This window comes from Camarhynchus parvulus, chromosome 3 (assembly GCF_901933205.1).
Source record: "Camarhynchus parvulus chromosome 3, STF_HiC, whole genome shotgun sequence".
In the NCBI taxonomy this organism is placed as follows: domain Eukaryota; kingdom Metazoa; phylum Chordata; class Aves; order Passeriformes; family Thraupidae; genus Camarhynchus; species Camarhynchus parvulus.
The window spans coordinates 111,994,289-112,016,675 of NC_044573.1; the positions used below are offsets into that span (position 1 = coordinate 111,994,289).

The 22,387-nt window shown below is 57.6% G+C and overlaps 1 protein-coding gene across 1 annotated transcript; it reads right to left on the reverse strand.

Annotated features, from left to right (window-relative positions):
* Positions 1-1,485: 1,485 nt before the first annotated feature.
* Positions 1,486-20,480, reverse strand: CLU (clusterin). Its single transcript, XM_030944976.1, has 9 exons — positions 20,361-20,480; positions 14,624-14,705; positions 13,688-13,836; positions 9,948-10,118; positions 5,507-5,924; positions 4,440-4,553; positions 2,126-2,352; positions 1,716-1,897; positions 1,486-1,636 (listed from the first exon to the last, which is right to left on the reverse strand). The coding sequence occupies exons 2-9, from the start codon at positions 14,700-14,702 to the stop codon at positions 1,630-1,632; spliced, it is 1,347 nt and encodes a 448-aa protein (XP_030800836.1). The 5' UTR covers positions 14,703-14,705; positions 20,361-20,480; the 3' UTR covers positions 1,486-1,629.
* Positions 20,481-22,387: the final 1,907 nt, after the last annotated feature.

Sequence of the window (22,387 nt, forward strand, 5' to 3'; positions counted from 1 at the left end):
AGCACGATTTGCCTTTGGGAATGTTCCCAGGGAGTGGGAATTGTCCCCACAGGGAATGTCAGCCAGGGGTGGAGAGGCTGTGCTGGCTCTTCCTGGTGGGATGCGGACCCACAACTGGCTCTGCTGGAGCCTCTGCCCCATTCCCAGGGGATTGGGGTGGGATTGGGACTGGATTTGGATCGGGATGAATTTGGGGCTGGATTGGGATGGGTTTGGGGCTGGATCCACTCCCTTCCCAACCCATGTTCCCAATAAAGCCCCTGTGGCTCATTCCATGGGGATCTCTGGGGGAGATCCTGCAGGAATTTGGGAATTCTCAGGGATGGCAGAGGACAGGGACTGTCCCCCAGCGTGTCCCAGCAGGATTTCTTCCCCAGGATCTCATGCGGGGGATCAGGACCTGGCATTTCCCTTGGCAGGGAAGCTCTTCCCTGGCTCACGAGGGGCTGGAGATCCCATTGCGGTGGGATCCGGCTGATCCTGCGTGTCCCACGGGATGGGGACAGGCCCTGGCACTGGGATCCATGAACTGGGACAGGCCCTGGCACTGGAATCCGTGTCCATGAACTGGGACAGGCCCTGGCACTGGGATCCATGAACTGGGACAGGCCCTGGCACTGGAATCCGTGTCCATGAACTGGGACAGGCCCTGGCACTGGGATCCATGAACTGGGACAGGCCCTGGCACTGGGATCCGTGTCCATGGGATGGGGACAGGCCCTGGCACTGGGATCCATGAACTGGGACAGGCCCTGGCACTGGGATCCGTGTCCGTGGCACTGGGACAGGCCCTGGCACTGGGATCCATGAATTGGGACAGGCCCTGGCACTGGGATCCGTGTCCATGAACTGGGACAGGCCCTGGCACTGGGATCCATGAACTGGGACAGGCCCTGGCACTGGAATCCGTGTCCATGAACTGGGACAGGCCCTGGCACTGGGATCCGTGTCCGTGAACTGGGACAGGCCCTGGCACTGGGATCCGTGTCCATGAACTGGGACAGGCCCTGGCACTGGGATCCATGAACTGGGACAGGCCCTGGCACTGGGATCCGTGTCCATGAACTGGGACAGGCCCTGGCACTGGGATCCATGAAATGGGACAGGCCCTGGCACTGGGATCCGTGTCCGTGAACTGGGACAGGCCCTGGCACTGGGATCCATGAATTGGGACAGGCCCTGGCACTGGGATCCGTGTCCATGAACTGGGACAGGCCCTGGCACTGGGATCCGTGTCCATGGGATGGGGACAGGCCCTGGCACTGGGATCCATGAAATGGGACAGGCCCTGGCACTGGGATTTGTGTCCATGGGATGGTGACAGGTCCCCCATCCTGGGCAGCTCCTGCTGGATCAGATTTGGGACCGGATCCTGATTCCTCAACTCCACCATTCCGCAATGATGTAATTATGGAAAATTCCGAGGCTGTTTTTCCTCTTTTTTCCCACAGGATGATCCCAAAAACTCCGTAGGCAGTTCCAGGGTGTTCAACTCTACCTTTATTTTCCATTTGGGGCCCCGCAGGGTCCTGGCAGCAGGAAGGGTCAGGAGGGGAGAGGTGGCAGCAATGCTGAGAATTCCCCCCGGGAAGGGGGATCCGGAGGGGCGGCGGCGGCGGCATTGCCCGGCTACTCTCTGGAAATGAGGAAAAATCCGGGATGAGCCCTCTGTTATCCCTCGGGGGGGGATTTTGGGAAGGTCCCACAGGACTCACACGGCGTTTTCCTTGAAGCGCTGCAGCGCCTGCTGGGCCACGTTCTCCATGAACCGGGGGTCGTCCCAGGGGATGTCCCCGGGCACGGTGAGCGCCAGCGGCTCCGAGTCGAAGAGCTGCACTGTCACCTGCGTGTCCGGGGGCACCGAGGGATCCGCGGGGTTCGGGGCCTTGGACAGCACCTGGAATGTGGCACCGAGGTCATCCCATGGGAGAATCTGAGTTTGTGAGGTCGGGACGGCCGCGGGAGAGCCCCAGGCGGGCCCCTGACCTTGGCTCCCATCCCGGCACCCGGCTCTGCCAAGAGATTCCCGGCCGGAGCACAAAGAGCCCTTTGTGGCCCTGTCCCACTTTCCGCCTTCCCACCCCCGTTCCCGGCCCCGATCCCGGCCCAATCCCGCCGGCCTCACCGTGGTGACCTGCAGGAAGCCGTCGGAGCCCATGGAGTGGTTGGCCAGGCGGGACACCCAGCCGAACTGGCGGTTCAGCTGGTCCAGCAGGCCGGAGGTGTTGAGCATTTCCTCCTGGAATTCCCGGAGCAGGGAATCGTAGCGGCGCGTGAAGCGCTCGGCCACGCGCACGGCGTCCTCCAGCTGCTCCCGCAGCTCCTGCTGAGAGGGATCCTCCTGCCCGCAGTCTGGGGCGGGGTGGGACGGGGTCAGCACGGCCCTGGGGGGTTCATCCCACCCCATCCCATCCCATCCCATCCCATCCCATCCCATCCCATCCCATCCCATCCCATCCCATCCCATCCCATCCCATCCCATCCCATCCCATGCCACCCCATCCCATCCCACCCCATCCTGCCCCATCCCATCCCATGGACCCCATCCTGCCCCATCCCACCCCATCCCATCCCATCCCATCCCACCCCATCCCATCCCGTCTCATTCCATCTCCCCAGACACCAAAATGCACCCCAAAACCCCAAACCCCCCCAGACCCACCCCATACCACGAACTCTGCCCCCCATCCCCATCCCATCCCCATCGTTGTTCCTGCTTCCATCCCCATCCCCATTACTGTCCCTATTCCCATTCCCATTCCCGTCCCTGTTCCTGTCCACTATTTCAATCCCTATTCCCATTCCCAGTTTTCCATCCCTATTCCCATTTCCCATCCCTGTCCCCATTCCCACCCCCATTCCCAGTTTTCCATTCCCATTCCCAGTTTTCCATCCCCATTCCCATCCCCGTCCCCATCCCAGTTCCCATTCCTCGTTCCTGTTCCCCATCCCCATTCCCATCCTCATTCCTGTTCCCATTCCCAGCCCCATCCCCATTCCTGCCCCCGTCCCCATTCCCATTCCTGTTCCCATTCCTAATCCCACTCCCATCCCCATCCCCACTCCCATCCCCATTCCCATTCCCATCCCTGTCCCCATTCCGGTCCTTGTCCCCATTCCCATCCCCATTCCCATTCCCATTTCCCATCCCCGTTCCCACACTCATTCCCATCCCCGTTCCTGTCCCTGTCCCCATCCCCATTCCCATTCCCATTTTCCATTTCCATTTTCCATCCCCGTTCCCATCCTCATTCCCATCCCTATCGCCATTCCCATCCCCATTCCCGTTCCCATTCCCATCCCCATTCCCCATTCCCATCCCCATCCCTGCCCCCATTCCTACCCCCATTCCCAGTTTTCCATCCCCATTTCCCATCCCCATCCCCATTCCAATTTCTATCCCTGTTCCCATTCCCAGTTCCCATCCCCAATCTCCATTCCCATTCCTGTCCTAATCCCCATCCGCATTCCCAGTCCCATCCCCATCCCCATTCCTGTCCCTGTTCCCATTGCCATTCCCATCCCTGTTCCCATTCCTATCCACATGCCTGTTCCTGTTCCATTCCCATTCCCACCCCATCCCCATCCCCTTTCTCTCCCCATTCCCAGTTTTCCATTCCCATTCCCAGTCTTCCATCTCCTTTCCCATCCCCATCCCCATCTCCATTCACATCCCCATCCCCACTCCCATGCCTATCCCCATTCCATCCCCGTTCTCATCCCCATCCCCATCCCCATCCCTGTCTGCATCCCCATCCCCATTCCTGTTCCCATTCCCGTTCCCAGTTTTCCATTCCCATTTCCAGTTTTCCATTCCCATTTCCCATTCCCATCCCCATCCCCGTCCCCGTCCCCATTCCTGTTCCATTCTCATCCCTGTCCCCATCCCTGTTCCTGTCCCCATCCCCGTTCCCATCCCCGATCCCATCCTTGTTCTGATTCCCCATTCTCTGTCCCCATTCCCATCCCTGTTCCCGGTCCCGTCCCCATCCCCATTCCCATTCCCAGCACCATTCCTGTCCCTGTTCCCCATTGCCATTGCCGTCCCCATTCCCTGTTCCCATCCCCGTCCCTGTTCCCATTCCCATCACCATCCCCCATTCCTGTTCCCATTTCCATCCCCTTTCCCTTTCCCATCCCCTTTCCCATTCCCATCTCATTCCCATTTCCATATTCCCATCCCCATCCCCATTCCCATTCCCATCCCTTCTCCTATTCCCATCCCCATTCCCATTCCTGTTAGCGTCCCCATTCCCATCCTTGTCCCCATTCCCATCCTTGTCCCCATTCCCAGTCTTGTCCCCATCCCCATTCCCATTCCCATTCCCGTTCCCGTTCCCTTCCCCATTCCCATTCCCATCCCCACCCCCATCCCATCCCCATCCCCATTTTTCCATCTCCATTCCCGTTCCCGTCCCCATTCCCCATTCCCAGCTCACCCAGGGCCAGGATCTCCCGGCACTGGTCGCACTCATCCCGCATCCGCAGGCAGCCGGCCGAGTTCCGCCGGATCTCCCGGCAAACCATCCGGTCATTGCTGAAATTCCGGGATTCTGCGGGAATTCCAGGCCGGCCTCAGTGCCCCAATTCCAACCCCCCGGCCCTGGCAGGTCCCCACCAGGTGCCAAAAAAGGGATTTTTCCTTGGAATCTGGGCCCCTCCCATCCCCAGGGCTGCGTTGGCAGACGGTGACGGCACCGGCTGTGACGTTCCCAAAAAAAACATCAGCTGCAATCCCGAAAAAAAAACAAACAGCAAAAAGACATCGGCGGCAATCCCGAAATAAAGCAAACACCTAAAAAACATCAGCTGTAATCCCAAAAAAAACAAACACCAAAAAAAATCAGCAGCAATCCCAAAAAACAACCTAACACCTGCAATATTCCCCAAAAAAACCACCTGCAATATTCCCAAAAAGAAAAGCCTTCAGCATTCCCAAAAACCCAAACTCCTGCAACATTCCCAAAAAAACCCCATTCCCATGATGGCAGCTGGGATCGAGGTGGGGCAACACTGCAAAATCCCAGCCCACAACCAGTGGAGCCCCTGATTCCCAGGTTTCCATGGGAATTCCCTTTAGGGAATCTTCCAAATACTCCAAAGTTGCCAAGGATTTTCTGGGAATCTTTTCTCAGAATCCTCCAAAGTTGCCAAAGATTTTCTGGGAATCTTTTCTCAGAATCCCCCAAATCCTCCAAAGCTGCAAAGGATTTTCTGGGAATCTTTTCTCAGAATCCTCCAAAGTCGCCAATGATTTTCTGGGAATCTTTTCTCAGAATCCTCCAAAGCTGCAAAGGATTTTCTGGGAATCTTTTCTCAGAATCCTCCAAAGTTGCCAAGGATTTTCTGGGAATCTTTTCTCAGAATCCTCCAAAGTTGCCAAGCATTTTTTGGGACTCTTTTCTCAGAATCCTCACAAGTTCTGATGATTTCCCGCAGCTCTTTTCCCCAAGCCCACCGGAATTTGGGATCCCCCATCCACCATCCCGCTCCCCTCCCTTCCTACCTGTCCCGAACTCTCCGGTGGGGTTCTCCCAGCTGCCCTGGGCGTCCTCCAGCATGCGCTGGGTGATCTGGAAGAGCGGCTGGAAGAGCTGCTGGAAGCCGCCGTGGCGGTGCGGGAAGAACGGGAAGAAGTCCCCGGAGAAGCGGCGGGAGCGGCGCGGGAGGCGCAGCCGCTGCACCGGCGGCCCCAGCGCCTCGCGGAAGCCGCCGAAGGGCACCTGGAAGAAGGGGTGGAGGCGGTCCTGGACCCGGGAGCTGTCGAGGAAGATGTCCTGGACGCCGTCCTCCATGAGCCCGAAGCGCTCCTCCAGGTCCTGCAGCTGCCGCTCCTGGCGCTCGTCGCGCTCCAGCAGCGAGTCCAGGCGCTCGCCGTCCACCCAGATGGAGATGGGAGACGAGTGGTTCAGGAATTCCTCCAGCTGGGAATGGGAATGGGGTCAGAACCTGGGATCCCCGGGCAATGTGGGATCCCTCACCTCAGACCCTCTGGGAATGGGGTCAGAACCTGGGATCCCTGTGCCATGTGGGATCCTGCACCTGAGACCCTCTGGGAATGGGATGAAAACCTGGCCATTCCCAGGATCCCTGTGCCATGTGGGATCCTGCACCTGAGACCCTCTGGGAATGGGGTCAGAACCTGGGATCCCCGGGCAATGTGGGATCCCTCACCTCAGACCCTCTGGGAATAGGGTCAGGACCTGGGATCCCCGTGCCATGCGGGATCTTGCACCTGAGACCCTCTGGGAATGGGATCAGAACCTCGCCATTCCCAGGATCCTTCAGCTGGAGACCCTCTTGGAATGGGGTCAAAACCTGGCCATTCCCAGGATCCCGGGGACATGTGGGATCCCACACCTGAGACCCTCTGGGAATGGGATCAGGGCAAAATCCCCCTTTCCTGGTATCCCTGTGCCATGTGGGATCTCGCACGTGAGACCCTCTGGGAATGGGATCAAAACTCAGCTGTTCCTGGGATCCCACACCTGAGACCCTCTGGGAATGGGGTCAGAACCTCGCCACTCCCAGGATCCCCGTGCCATGTGGGATCCTGCACCTGAGACCCTCTGGGAATGGGATCAGGGCAAAATCCCCCTTTCCTTGTATCCCTATGGGATCTGGGATCCCACACCTGGAGACCATCTGGGAATGGGATCAAAACCTCGCCATTCCCAGGATCCCACACCTGGAGACCCTCTGGGAATGGGATCAGGGCAAAATCTTCCTTTCCTGGTATCCCTGTGGGATTCCCTCAGCTGCCAAAGCTCTGGGAATGGGATCAGGGCAAAATCCCCCTTTCCTTGTATCCCTGTGGGATGTGGGATCCCACACCTGGGACCCTCTGGGAATGGGGTCAAAATCCAGCTGTTCCCAGGATCCCTATGCCATGTGGGATTCCACACCGGAGACCCTTTGGGAATGGGGTCAGAACCTGGCATCCCTGGGCCGTGTGGGATGCTACACCTGAGACCCTCTGGGAATGGGATCAAAGCCCAGCTGTTCCTGGCATCCCTCACCTGGAGACCCTCTGGGAATGGGGTCAAAACCCGGCCATTCCCAGGATCCCGGGGACATGTGGGATCCCGCACCTTGAGACCCTCTGGGAATGGGATCAGGGCAAAATCCCCCTTTCCTGGTATCCCTGTGCCATGTGGGATCCCGCACATGAGACCCTCTGGGAATGGGATCAGGGGAAGATCCCCCATTCCTGGTGTCCCTGTGGGATCCCTCAGCAGCCAAAGCTCTGGGAATGGGAATGGGATGAGGCCCAAATCCGGCCCTTCCCGGTATTCCCGTGTGACGTGGGATTCCTCCCCGGCAGTTTTCCAGTTAGTGGGAATGGGAGTGGGGTGAGGCTGAGTTTCCCCTTTTCCCATATCCCGGTGTCCCTCCCCTGCCCGGAGTCACTAACGGGAATGGGATCATCCCAAATGTGGGAATGGGATCGTCCCAAATGTGGGAACGGGATCATCCCAAATCCCCTTTCCCTGTATCCTGGTGTCCCTCACCTGCCTGGGGTCACTAACGGGAATTGGATCATCCCAAATTCCCTCTTCCTGTACCCCGGTGTCCCTCACCTGCCTGGGGTCACTAATGGGAAAGGGAACGGGATCATCCCAAATGTGGGAACGGGATCATCCCAAATCCCCTTTCCCTGTATCCTGGTGTCCCTCACCTGCCTGGGGTCACTAACAGGAATTGGATCATCCCAAATTCCCTCTTCCTGTACCCCTGGCATCCCTCACCTGCCTGGGGTCACTAATGGGAAAGGGAACGGGATCATCCCAAATGTGGGAACGGGATCATCCAAAATCCCCTTTCCCTGTATCCCGGTGTCCCTCGCCTGCCTGGGGTCACTAATGGGAATGGGAACGGGATCAGCCCAAATCCTCTTTTCCCAGTGTCCCAGTGTCCTTCACCTACCTGGGGTCACTAATGGGAACGGGACCATGCCCAAGCCCCCCAATTTTTTCCCATTGTTTTCCCAGTATTTCTCCATTGTTCCCCCAGTGTCTCCTGTTGTTTCCTGGTTGTTTCCCCATTGTTTTCTTGGTATTTCCCTGATGTTTCCCCATTGTTTCCCCAGTATTTCCCCATTGTTTCCCCAGTATTTCCTGTTTTTCTCCACTGTTTCCCCACTATTTCCCCATTTTTTCTCCAGTGTTTCCCATTGTTTCCCCATTGTTTTCTGCTGTTTACCCATTGTTTCCCCTGTATTTCCTTGTTTCCCTGGTATTTTCCCATTACTTCCCCATTGTTTCCCCATTGTTTCCCCATTTTTTCACTGGTGTTTCCCATGTTTCTGTGTTGTTTCCTCATTGTTTCCCCGGTGTCTCCTGTTGTTTTCCTGTTACTTCCCCATTGTTTCCTGGTGTTTCCCTATTGTTTTCCCAGTATTTCCCCATTGTTCCCCCGGTGTTTCCCCAGCATCTCCTGTTCTTTCCCTGTCATTTCCTGGTTGTTTCCCCATTGTTTTCTTGGTATTTCCCTGTTATTTCCCTATTGTTTCCCCAGTGTTTCCTGTTTTTTCCCCACTGTTTCCCCGTTGTTTCCTGGTGTGTTCCTGGTGTTTCCCCACTGTTTCCCTCCCTTTTCCCCATTGTTTCCCCACTGTTTCCCCGGTATTTCCCCAGTATCTCCCCACTGTTTCCCTGTTGTTCCCCAATGTTTCCCTGCTGTTTCCCCATTGTTTTCCGGTTTCTCCCTGCTGTTTCCTCACTATTTCCCCATTTTTTTCCCCAGTGTTTCCCCACTGTTTCCCTGGTATTTCCCCAGTGTTCCCCCAGTGTTTTGCTGTTGTTTCCCCATTTTTTCCCCCGTTTTTTTCCCTGCTGTTTCCCCAGTGTTTCCCCACTGTTTCCCCATTGTTTCTCAGTATTTCCTCGTTATTTCCCCTGTGTTTCCCCATTGTTTCCCTGGTGTTTTCTGGTGTTTCCCCGCTGTTTCCCCATTGTTTCTTGGTATTTCCTTGTTGTTTCCCTGCTGTTTCCTCATTGTTTTGCTGGTGTTTCCCAGTGTTTCTCGGTGTTTCCCCATTGATTTCCCCATTGATTTCCCCAGTATTTCGCCACTGTTTCCCTGCTATTTCCCCATTGTTTCCCTGGTATTTCCCCAGTATCTCCCCACTGTTTCCCTGATGTTTCCCCACTGTTTCCTGGTTCTTTCCCCACTGTTTCCCTGGGATCTTCACGGTATTTCCCTGGTGCTCCCTCATTATTTCCCTGCTGTTTCCCTGTTTTTTTCCCATTCTTTCCCCATTGCTTCCATGCTGTTTCCCCGTTGGTTCCCCACTGCTCCCCGCTATGTTCCTGGTATTTCCCCATTTTTAACCCTTGTTTCCCTGTTTTTTCCCTGACATTTCCCCATTTTTTCCTTTGTTTCCTTGTTTTTTCCCTGCTGTTTCCCCAGTGTTTCCCTGCTGTTTCTCAGTATTTCCTCCTTGTTTCCCTGGTGTTTCCTCATTATTTCCCTGTTGTTTCCCCATTGCTTCCCCACTGTTTCCCCATTGTTTCTCGGTATTTCCTCATTATTTCCCCATTATTTCCCCAGTGTTTTCTGGTGGTTCCTCGCCGTTTCCTCATTATTTCCCTGTTGTTTCCCCATTTTTCCCCGCTGTTTCCCCATTGTTTCCCAGTTGGTTCTCGGTATTTCCTTGTTGTTTTCCCCTTGCTTCCCCGGCGTTTCCTGGTGTTTCCCCATTATTTCATTTCCCTGTTGTTTCCCCGCTGTTTCCCATTTTTTCCCCATTGTTTCCCGGTGTGTTTCCCCATTGTTTCCCAGTGTGTTTCCCGGTGTGTTTCCCGGTGTGTTTCCCTGTTGTTTCCTCGCTCTTTCCCGGTGTGTTTCCCGGTGTGTTTCCCGCTGTTTCCCAGTGTGTTTCCCCGCTGTTTCCCCGCTGTTTCCGGGTGTGTTTCCGGGTGTGTTTCCCCGGGGTCGCGGCTCACCTGTCGGCCCACGAGCCCGGCCCCGCTGCGGCAGGTGCGTGAGTAGAAGCGGAGGCAGCGCTGCCGCAGGCAGGGCTTGCAGCTCTCCCACAGCGCCTGCACCGAGGCGTTGCAGCGCTCGCCGCGCGCCGACAGCTCCCGCTCCTTCTGCCGCGCCAGCTGCACCGCTTCCTGCCGGGAATGCCGCCCTCAGCTCCACCGAGTCCCAGCGCGGCATTCCCAGAGTTCCGGAACACCCCGATCCCCAGCACGGCATTCCCAGAATCCCAGAACACCCCGATCCCCGGCACGGCATTCCCAGAGTTCCAGGAACACCCCGATCCCCAGCATGGCATTCCCAGTGTCCCGGGACACCCTGATCCCCAGCACGGCATTCCCAGAGTTCCGGAACATCCTGATCCCCAGCACGGCATTCCCAGAATCCCAGAACACCCCGATCTCCGGCACAGCATTCCCAGAGTTCCAGGAACACCCCGATCCCCAGCATGGCATTCCCAGAGTTCCGGGACACCCTGATCCCCAGCACGGCATTCCCAGAGTCCCGGGGCACCCCGATCCCCGGCACGGCCATTCCCAGAGTTCCAGGACACCCCAACCCCAGCATGGCATTCCCACAGTCCCGGGGCACCCCGATCCCCAGCACAGCATTCCCAGAGTTCCAGAACACCCGGATCCCCAGTACAGCACTCCCAGAATCCCAGAACATCCCGATCCCCGGCACGGCATTCCCAGAGTTCTGGAACACCCCGATCCCCGGCACGGCATTCCCAGAATCCCAGAATACCCTGATCCCCGGCACGGCATTCCCAGAGTCCCGGAACACCCCAATCCCCGGCACGGCATTCCCAGAATCCCAGAACACCCTGATCCCCGGCACGGCATTCCCAGAGTCCTGGGAGTGGCTGAGTCCCAGCACAGCACTCCTAGATTCCCGGGACACCCTGATCCCCAGCATGGCATTCCCAGATTCCTGGGATACTCCATTTCCCCAGCACAGCATTCCCAGAGTTCCAGGACACACAATTCCCAAGCATTCCCAGAGGACACACAATTCCCACATTCCCAGTCTTGGCCTTCCCAGAGTCCCGGGACACACCAATCCCAGCACGGCACTCCCGGAGTTCCAGGGCACCCCGATCCCCAACACGGCACTCCCAGAGTTCCAGGACACCCCAATCCCCCACACGGCATTCCCAGAGTCCCGGGGCACAGCAATCCCAAGCACGGCATTCCCAGAGCCCCAGGAGCGGCTGATTCCCAGCACGGCATTCCCAGAGCCCCGGGACACAGTGATCTCACACATGGCATTCCCAGAGCCTCCAGACACCCCAATCCCCACACAGCATTCCCAGATTCCCAGGACACCCTGAGTCCCGGCACAACATTCCCAGAGCACTTGGACATCCCAATCCCAGCACGGCACTCCCAGAGTCCCGGGACACCCCAAATCCCACATGGCATTCCCAGATTCCCAGGACACACAATCCCAAGCATTCCCAGAGCACACACAGTTCCCAGGCATTCCCAATCCTGGCCTTCCCAGAGACCTGGGACATCCCAATCCCCACACAGCATTCCCAGAGTCCCGGGACACCCCAACTCTCACATGGCATTCCCAGAGCCCTAGGACTGGCTGAGTCCTGGCACAGCATTCCCAGATTTTCGGGACACCCTGATCCCCGGCACAGCATTCCCAGAGTCCTGGGAGAAGTTGAGATCCAGCACAGCATTCCCAGATTCCCAGGAGACCTCAATCCCCACACGGCATTCCCAGATTCCCAGAACACCCCGATCCCCAGCACAGCAACTCCAGAGTCCTGGGACACAGCGATCCCAAGCACGGCATTCCCAGAGCCCTGGGAGTGGCTGAACCCCGGCACGGCATTCCCAGATTCCCAGGACACCCCAACTCCTCCATGGCATTCCCTGTTCCCGGGACACAGCAACCCCTGGGATAACAATCCCTGTTCCTGGGACACCCCGACCCCTGACAGAGCATTCCCAATTCCCAGGACATCCAATCCCTGGCACAGCATTCCCTGTTCCCAGGACATCCAACCCCTAACAGAGCATTCCCTGTTCCCGGAACACTCCGATCCCTGACACAGCATTCCCTGTTCCTGGGACGGCATTCCCTGTTCCAGGACGCACTGACCCCTGACACAGCAATCCCTGTTCCTGGAACGCACCAATCCTGACACAGCATTCCCAATTCTCAGGACACACCGACCCCTGACAGAGCATTCCCAATTCCCAGGACATCCAATCCCTGGCACAGCATTCCCAATTCTCAGGACACTCTGACCCCTGACACAGCATTCCCTGTTCCCAGAACACTCCGATCCCTGACACAGCATTCCCTGTTCCTGGGACGGCATTCCCCATTCCAGGACACACTGACCCCTGACACAGCAATCCCTGTTCCTGGAACGCACCAATCCTGACACAGCATTCCCAATTCCCAGGACACACCAACCCCTGACAAAGCAATCCCAATTCCCAGGATAGCAATCCCCCTTTCCAGGACATCCAAACTCTGACACAGCATTCCCAGACTCTCAGGACATTCCGGGATCCAGGACACACCATTCCCAGGACAGCGTCCCCCATTCCTGGGATGGCATTCCCCATTCCCAGCCCATCCCCATCCCATTCCCTGCCGAATCCCATTCCTATCCTGTTGCCATTCCCATCCCAAACCCATTCCCAGTCCATCTCGATCCCATCCCTTTCCCATCCCGATCCCATTCCCCTCCTCATGCCAAACCCATTCCCATCCCAATCCCATTCCTATCCTGTTGCCATTCCCCTCCCCATGCCAAACCCATCCCATCCCATTCCCATCCCCATCCCCCTCCCAATCCCATCCCCATCCCAATCCCATTCCCATCCCAATCCCATTCCCAGACCATTCTGATCCCATCCCCATTCCATTCCTGTTCCTGTTCCCATCCCCTTCCCATTCCCAATCCCATTCCTATTCCCCAATCCCAAATCCCAAATCCCAATCCCAATCCCACACCTCCTTGCCGCGCTGCGCCTGCTGCAGGGAGCGCAGCAGCTCCTGGTGCCCGCGGTCGCTGCACTGCACTCCCATTCCCATTCCTGATCCCATTCCCGATCCCATCCCCAATCCCAAATCCCAATCCCAAATCCCAAATCCCGATCCCAATCCCACACCTCCTTGCCGCGCTGCGCCTGCTGCAGGGAGCGCAGCAGCTCCTGGTGCCCGCAGTCGCTGCGCTGCACTCCCATTCCCATTCCTGATCCCATTCCCGATCCCATCCCCAATCCCAAATCCCAATTCCAATCCCGTTCCGACACCTCCTTGCCGCGCTGCACCTGCTGCAGCAGCTCCTGGTGCCTGCGGCCACTGTGCTGCACTCCCATTCCCGTTCCCATTCCCGTTCCCAATCCCAATCCCGTTCCCACACCTCCTTGCCGCGCTGCGCCTGCTGCAGGGAGCGCAGCAGCTCCTGGTGCCCGCGGTCACTAAACTGCACTCCCGTTCCCATTCCCGTTCCCATTCCCGTTCCCAATCCCATTCCCAATCCCAAATCCCATTCCCAATCCCAAATCCCAATCCTGATCCCAATCCCACACCTCCTTGCCGCGCTGCGCCTGCTGCAGGGAGCGCAGCAGCTCCTGGTGCCCGCGGTCGCTGCGCTGCACTCCCATTCCCATTCCTGATCCCATTCCCGATCCCATCCCCAATCCCAATCCCGATCCCAATCCCACACCTCCTTGCCGCGCTGCGCCTGCTGCAGGGAGCGCAGCAGCTCCTGGTGCCCGCGGTCGCTGCGCTGCAGCAGCTCCTGCATCCTGCGCACGCCCTGCAGCGCCCGCTCCACCTCCGCGTCCACCATGCGGCTGCCCGCAGCTGACAGCTCTGCCGGGGGAGAGATATTGGGGCAAAAAGTGGGGAAAAGTGGGGGAAATATCCAGGGGAAATTGGGGAAAATTGGGGGGAAAGTGGAGGAAATATTCGGGGGAAAGCGGGGGGAAAGTGGGGGGAAATATTGGGGAAAAAATTGGGGGGGAAAGTGGAGGGGAAAATTGAGGGAAAATGGGGAAAATTGGGGGAAAGATGGGAGAAAAAGTGAGGGGAAATTGGGGCAAAGTGGGGCAAGGTGGGGGGAAATGGGGGGAAAGTCAGGAAAAATTGGGGAAAAGTGGGGGAAAATTGGGGGAAAAGAAGGGGGAAATACAGAGAAAAGATGGGGGGAAATTGGGGGAAAGGTGTGGGAAATATCAGGGAAAAATTGGGGGGAAAGTGGGGGGAAATGGGAGGAAAAGTGGAGGGAAATTGGGGGGAAATTGGGTGAAAGAGACCCTGCGATCCCACCTCCCCAAACCCCCAAAATGAAAACCTGCGACACCCCCGCCCCCCAAACACCCCCAAAATGAGACCCAGTGACCCCCCCAGAATTAAAACCCATGACACCCCCCGAGGATGCGACCCCCCCCAAAATGAGACCTTGTGACCCCCCCCCAAAACTCCCCAAAATGAAAACCTCTGACATCCCCTGGGGGCGTGACCCCCCCAAAAAGAAAATCCAGTACTTCCCCTGTCCCCTAAAGCCCCCCAAAATGGGACCCAGTGACCCCCAAACCCCCCAAAATTGAAACCCGTGACCCCCCCTCCCCAAACCCCCCCAGATTTCCCCCCCCCTCACCTCGGAGCTCCCCGGGGGGCAGCAGCGCCTGCGCGCCCCCCAGGGCCAGGAGCGCCAGCAGCGACAGCGACAGCGCCATGGCCTGGGGACAGGGACAGGGTGAGGGGACAGGGACAGTGACAGTGCCATGGCCTGGGGACAGCGAGAGGGTGAGGGGACAGGGACAGCGCCATGGCCTGGGGACAGGGACAGGGTGAGGGGACAGGGACAGTGCCATGGCCTGGGGACAGGGACAGGGTGAGGGGACAGGGACAGTGCCATGGCCTGGGGACAGGGGACAGGGTGAGGGGACAGGGACAGCGCCATGGCCTGGGGACAGGGACAGGGTGAGGGGACAGGGACAGTGACAGCGCCATGGCCTGGGGACAGGGACAGGGTGAGGGGACAGGGACAGCAACATGGCCTGGGGACAGCGACAGGGACAGGGTGAGGGGACAGGGACAGTGACAGCGATAGTGACAGCGCCATGGCCTGGGGACAGCGACAGGGTGAGGGGACAGGGACAGTGACAGGGGCAGGGACAGTGACAGGGACAGCGACAGCGCCATGGCCTGGGGACAGCAACAGGGTCAGGGGACAGTGACAGGGGACAGGGACGGGGACAAGGACAGGGGACAGTGAGAGGAACAGGGTGAGGGGACAGAGACGGGGACATGGTCTGGGGACAGGGACATGGGACAGGGGACGGCGACAGTGACAGGGGACAGGGAGCGGGGACAGGGACAGCGCTATGGCCTGGGGACAGCGACAGGGACGGGGACAGGGGACGCAGAGAGGGACAGGGACGGTGACAGTGCCTGGGGACAGGGACAGGGTGAGGGACAGGGTCAGGGGACAGCGACAGGGACAGTGCCATGGCCTGGGGACAGCGAGAGGGACAGAGACAGTGACAGTGCCATGGCCTGAGGACAGCGAGAGGGACAGAGACAGTGACAGGGAGAGGGGACAGGGACAGCACCGTGGTCTGAGGACAGGGACAGGGACGGGGTCAGGGGGCTCAGGAGGGGACAGCAACGGGGGGGGGACAGGGACAGGGGGGACAGGAAGGGACAGGGGACAGAGACAGGGATGGGGGAACAGGGGGGGACGGGGGGACAGGGACAGGGACAGGGGGGTTGGGGGCAACAGGGACAGGAAGGGACGGGGACAGGGGACAGGGGGACAAGGGCAGTGGGGTCAGGAGGGGATGGGGGGACAGGGGGGCACAGGGGGGTCAGGGACGGGGATGGGGACAGGGACATGGGGGGTCAGGGGACAGGGGCAGACAGGGGACTGGAGGGGACAGGGATTGGGGACAGCAGGGGACCGCAGGGTCAGGGACAGGGACAGCGATGGGGACTGGGGACGGGGCATCGGGGGGGACAGGGATGGGGATGGGGGGAACAGGGGACAGGAGGGGACATGGGGGTCAGGGGTCAGGAGGGATGGGGGAATGGGGGGGACAGGGACAGGAGGGGACATGGGGGACATGGGGGTCAGGAGGGGATGGGGGAATGGGGGGGGACAGGGACAGGAGGGCCTGGGGTGTCAGGGACAGGGACAAGGAGGGGCGGTGTCAGGAGGGGACAGGGACAGTGCCATGGTGTGGGGAGGGACAGGGGAGGACAGGGGGGACGGGGGGACAGCAACAGGGGGGTCAGAGGGCAACAGGGACAGGGTAGGACAGGGACATGGGGTCAGGGGCGGACAGGGGACAGGAGGGGACAGGGACTGGGGACAGGAGGGGATGGGGGGAGCAGGGGACAGCAGGGGATAGGGATGGGGTGGGACAGGGACATGGGGGTCAGGGGGGGTCAGGGGACAGGAGGGGACAGGGACTGGGGACAGGAGGGGATAGGGATGGGGTGGGACAGGGACAGGGGACATGGGGGTCAGGGGGGGTCAGGGGACAGGAGGGGACAGGGATTGGGGACAGCAGGGGACGGGAGGGTCAGGGACAGCAATGGGGACTGGGGCGTCATGGGGGGCACAGGGATGGGGATGGGGACAGGGATTGGGGACAGGAGGGGACAGGGACAGGGGGGGTCAGGGGACAGGAGGGGACAGGGGCCTTGGGGTCGGGGGGCACAGCGGGGCACGGGGGGCTCAGGGACAGGAGGGTCAGGGACAGGGAGGGGACAGGGAGGGGACAGGGAGGGGACAGGGACAGGAGGGGATGGGGGATCAGGGACAGGGGACAGGAGGGGACAGGAGCGACAGGGTCAGCAATGGGGACTGGGGCGTCAGGGGGGGGACAGGGGGACAGAGACAGGGGGGGTCGGGGGGGGACGGGGGGGTCAGGGCCGGGCCCCTCCCCCTCCCGGGACTGTGACTCATCCCTTCCCCCCCCCCCACCCCCAAACCAAACAAACCCGGAGCGGGAAACGGGGGAGGGGCACTGGGGGGGGTTCCAGGGTTTTGGGTTTTGGGGGGGCATTAGGGGGGCACGGGGCGGTTTGAGGGGGGCACCGGGGGGTTTGGGGCGTACGGGGGGGTTTAGAGGGTTTTGGGGGGGGATTTAGGGGGGGTACTTGTGGGGGTCCCTGAGCATTGAGGGGTCCCTGGGCACGGGGTGGGGTTTGGGGGGCACTGGGGTGGTTTGGGGGGTCCTGGGCACTGAGAGGGGCTTGAGGGGGGCACTGGGGGGGTCCGGCCGTGCTCCCCCCGCCCCGCCCGGGCCCAGCGCGGTGACCGCAGCTGGAATTCCCCGGGCGGGACCCAAAAACCGCAACAACAACGCCCCCCGCGAAAAAAGGAGCGGCCCCGGTTCCCCGCCCCCGAAAAAAGGAGCCGCCGCCTCCTCCGGGATTGTGCAATTCCCAAATAAAACCCGAAAAACAAACAAAGAAAAAACCCAAATAAATCCAAAATAATCCAAATAAAACCAAATAAGCAAGCCCAAATAAAAAAAAAACCAAACCCCAATAAAACCCAAATAAACCCAAATAAACCCAAATAAACCCAAATAAACCCAAATAAACCCAAATAAACCCGGCCCAGCCCCCCCTTCCTTCCCCAGCCTTGTGCAATGCGGGCCCAGCGCGGGGGGGGCGCTGTCCCCAACCCCCTCAGGACCGCAGGGTGACACTGCAGGAGCTGCCGGCCAAAAACACAGCCCAGAAACTCAAATACAGCCCAAAACGGCAAAAAACAGCCCAAAACACAGCCCAGAAACACAGCCCAGAAACCCCAAAACACAGCCCAGAAACCCCAAAAAAACAGCCCAGAAACCCCAAAAAAACGGCCCAAAACACAGCCCAGAAACCCCCAAAACAGCCCAAAAACACAGCCCAGAAACCCCAAAAAACCGGCCCAAAACAGCCCAGAAACACAGCCCAGAAACCCCAAAAAAACGGCCCCAAACAGCCCAGAAACACAGCCCAGAAACGCCAAAAAAACAGCCCAGAAACCCCAAAAAAACAGCCCAGAAACACAGCCCAGAAACCCCATAAAACACAGCCAAGAAACCCCAAACACAGCCCCAAAACCAGCCCAAAAACACAGCCCAGAAACCCCAAAACAACAGCCCAAAAACACAGCCCAGAAACCCCAAACACAGCCCCAAAACCAGCCCAGAAACACAGCCCAGAAATCCCAAAACAGCCCAAAAACACAGCCCAGAAATCCCAAAACCAGCCCAAAAACACAGCCCAAAGCACAGCCCAAAACCCCAAAACCACAGCCCAAAACCCCAAAACACAACCCAAAGCCCAAAAACCCGTCCCACAGCCCAAACAACCCCCCAAATCCTAAAAAAACCCCAAATAACGCCCCCAAATCCCAACAACCCCACCCCACATCCCAAACAATCCCCCTCGAATCCCAAAACCGCAGCCCAAACCCCAAACGATCCCCCCAAATACCCTCCCAAGTCCTAAAAACCCCATCCCACAGCCCCCCAAGCCCCAAATAAACCCCCATCCCAAATAACCCGTCCCACATCCCAAAAAACTCCCCGAAATCCCAAATCACCCCCTACACCTCAAAAACCCCAATAACCCATCCCAAATCCCAAAGAACTCCCCCAAACCCCAAATAACCCATCCCACACCCCAAAAACTCCCCCAAATCACCCCCACACATCCCAAATAAACCCCCCTACACCACAAAAACCCCATCCCAAATCCCAAATAACCCATCCCAAATCCCAAAAAACTCCCCCAAATCCCAAATCACCCCCACACATCCCAAATAACCCATCCCAAATCCCAGATAATCCATCCCAAATCCCAAAGAACTCCCCCAAATCCCAAATAATCCCAAACCCCAAATAACCCATCCCAAATCCCAAAGAACTCCCCCAAATCCCAAAGAACCCATCCCAAATCCCAAAGAACCCATCCCAAATCCCAAAGAACCCCATGTATCCCAAATAACCCCACACATCCCAAATCCAAAATAACTCCCCCCAAATCCCAAATAACCACTGCATCCTAAATAACTCCCCCCAAATCCCAAATCCCACATAATCGCCCCAAATCCCCCATGATCGCCCCAAATCCCAAATCCCCGCTCGGTCCTGCCCGGCGCGGGGAATTGTGGGAAACTCCCGCCGAGCATCCGCCCGCTCCACCCCAAAAACCGCCCGGGGGGGACCCCAAAAATGGGGGAAAGGGGAAAGAGGAAAAGGGGGATTTGGGGTTCAGGATTTGGGATTGGGGTTCAGGGATTTGGGGTTCAGGATTTGGGATTGGGGTTCAGGGATTTGGGATTGAGGGTTTGGGGGTTCAGGGATTTGGGGTTTTGGGGATTTGGGGTTTTGGGATTCAGGGAGTTCTGGGATTTGGAAATTTGGGATTCCAATATCTGGGATATGGGGGTTCGGGGATTGGGATTGGGGATTGGGGGTTCGGGAATTCGGGGGTTTGGGGTTTGGAAGTTCGGGGAGTTTTGGGATTTGGGGTTTGAGGTTCTGGAGTTCAGGGATTTGGGGAGTTCTGGGATTTGGGGGTTCGGGGATTTGGGGTTCGGGGATTTGGAGATCCGGGGATTTGGGGGTTCAGGGGTTTGAGGGTTCGAGATTCAGGGATTTTGGATTTGGGGATTCAGAGTTCGGGGGTTTGAGGATTTGGGAGTTCGGGGATTTGGGGGTTCGAGGTTCGGGGATTTGGGATTCGGGGGTTCGGGGATTTGGGGGTTCGAGGTTCGGGGATTTGGGATTCGGGGTTCGGGGATTTGCGGGTTCGAGGGTTCGAGGTTCGGGAATTTGGGGGTTCGGGAGTTTAGGGGTTCGGGAGTTGGGGATTCAGAGATTTGGGATTCAGGGAATGGGGAATTCGGGGGTTCGGGGATTTGGGGGTTCGGGGTTGGGAGATTTGGGATTCGGGGTTCGGGGGATTTGGGGGTTCGGGGTTGGGAGATTTGGGATTCTGGGATTTTGGGGTTCGGGGGTTCGAGGTTCGGGAATTTGGGGGTTCAGGAGTTTAGGGGCTCGGGACTTGGGGATTCAGAGATTTGGGATTCGGGGAGTGGGGAATTTGGCGATCCGGGGGTTCAGGGGTTGGGAGATTTGGGATTCGGGGGTTCGGGGATTTGGGGTTCGGGGGTTCGGGGATTTGGGGGTTCGGGAGTTTAGGGATTCAGGACTTGGGGATTCAGAGATTTGGGATTCAGGGAATGGGGAATTTGGCGATCCGGGGGTTCAGGGGTTGGGAGATTTGGGATTCGGGGGTTTGGGGATTTGGGGGTTCGGGGATTTGGGGGTTCGGGGGTTCGGGGATTTGGGGATTGGGGGTTCGGGGTTCCCGCAGTCCCGTACCCGCAGTCCCGCTCCGGTGCCGCTGCCGGGGCCGCTCCGGTGCCGCTTTATCCGCGGGCCGGGGCCGGTCCCGCCCCGTTCCCGCTCCCGTTCCGCTCCCGGAGCTTTCTGGAACGGGCCCGGCACCGCCCCCGGCCTGGCCGCGGGCCCGGGGCTTCGATAATTAATTAATGTATTCATTAATTAACTCCCGGCACCGCCCCCGGCCCCGGCCTGGCCGCGGGACCGGGACTGCCCCGCCCGGGGGGTCCGCTAATTAATTAACGTATTCATTAATTAACTCCCGGAACTGCCCCGGGGATTTCCGACCCTGCTCGGAGAGGGGAGTTCGCAAATTAATTAATTTGTTCATTAATTAATTCCCGAGCCGGCCCGTGGGGGAGGGGGGGGTTCCGCTTAATTAATTAATGAAATAATTTATTAATTAATTCCCGGCCCGGGGGGAAGGTTTGCAAATATTAATGAATTTATTCATTAATTAAGTCCCGGAACTGCCCCGGGGATTCCCGAGCCGGCCCGGAGGGGTGGTTCGCAATTAATTAATTAATTAATTAATTCCCGGAACTACCCCGGGGACTCCCGACCTGCCCCGGGGGTGGGGGGTTCGCAAATTAATTAATTAATTTAATTAATTAATTAATTAGCGGAACTGCCCCGGGGATTCCCGAGCCGGCCCGGAGGGGGGAGTTCGCAAATATTAATGAATCTGTTAATTAATTCTCGCCCCGCCCCTCTCCCCCCGAGCTGGGCGGGGCCGGGGTTCGGCCTCGCCTCGCCCCCAAAACAGCCCCGGATCCTCCCCCGGGACCCCCAAATTGCCCCGAGGGAAACTGAGGCACAAGCGCCCCCGAATCCCCGCTCCTTCCTGGAGCTGCCGCATTCCATGGGGGAAACTGAGGCACAGCCCCCTGCATCATTCTGGAATCGCCCCAAATTCCCGCTCCTTCCTGCAGCATTCCGGGGGAAACTGAGGCACGAGGTCCCCCCGTCCCCCCCACATCCTGGGACCCCCCCAAAATTCCCGCCCCAAATTGCTTCTCCTTCCTGGAGCTGCATTCCAGGAGGGAAACTGAGGCACGAATTCCCCCTCCTCATCCTTGGACAACCCAAATTCCCGCCCCAAATTCCCGCTCCTTCCTGCGGCATTCCAGGGGAAACTGAGGCACGAGGCCCCATCCTATGGCCCCCGAAATTCCCGCTCCAAATTCCTTCTCCTTCCTGGAGCTGCCACATTCCAGCAGGGAAACTGAGGCACAGCCTCCCCCATACTGGGATCCCCCAAATTCCCGGATCTGCCACGTTCCTGGGGAAACTGAGGCACAAATTCCCCCTCCTCATCCTCGGACCCCCCCAAAATTCCCACCTCAAATTCCTTCTCCTTCCTGGAGCTGCAGGATTCCTGGGGAAACTGAGGCACAGCCCTCCCAACATCCTGGGATCCCCCAAATTCCTGGAGCTGCACGTTCCCGGAGGGAAACTGAGGCACAAGTTCCCCCCCTCCTCATCCTCGGACCCCCAAAATTCCCCCCTGTAAAAAACACCACTCACTTGGGTTAAAAGTTTTAAAAGTTTAACAGTCATGAAAATAATAATGAAAATAGTTTTAAAAAATAGTAATAAAAACGGTGATAAAAGAGTAACAAAATAGTAATAAAATGGTAATAAAATGGTACTAAAAGAGTAACAAAAATGTTAATGAAGTAGTAACAATATAGTAATGAAAATGGTAATGGAATAGTAACAAAATAGTAACAAGATAGTAATAAAAATAGTAATTAAATAGTAATAAAAATGGTAATAAAATAATAATAAAAATGGTAATTAAACAGTAACAAAATAGTAATGAAATAGTAACAAAATAGTAACAAGGTAGTAATAAAAATAGTAATTAAATAGTAATAAAAATGGTAATTAAATAGTAACAAAATAGTAACAAAGTAGTAATAAAGTAGTAACAAAATAGTAATAGAATAGTAACAAAAATGTTAATGAAGAAGTAACAAAATAGTAATAAAATGGTAATGAGA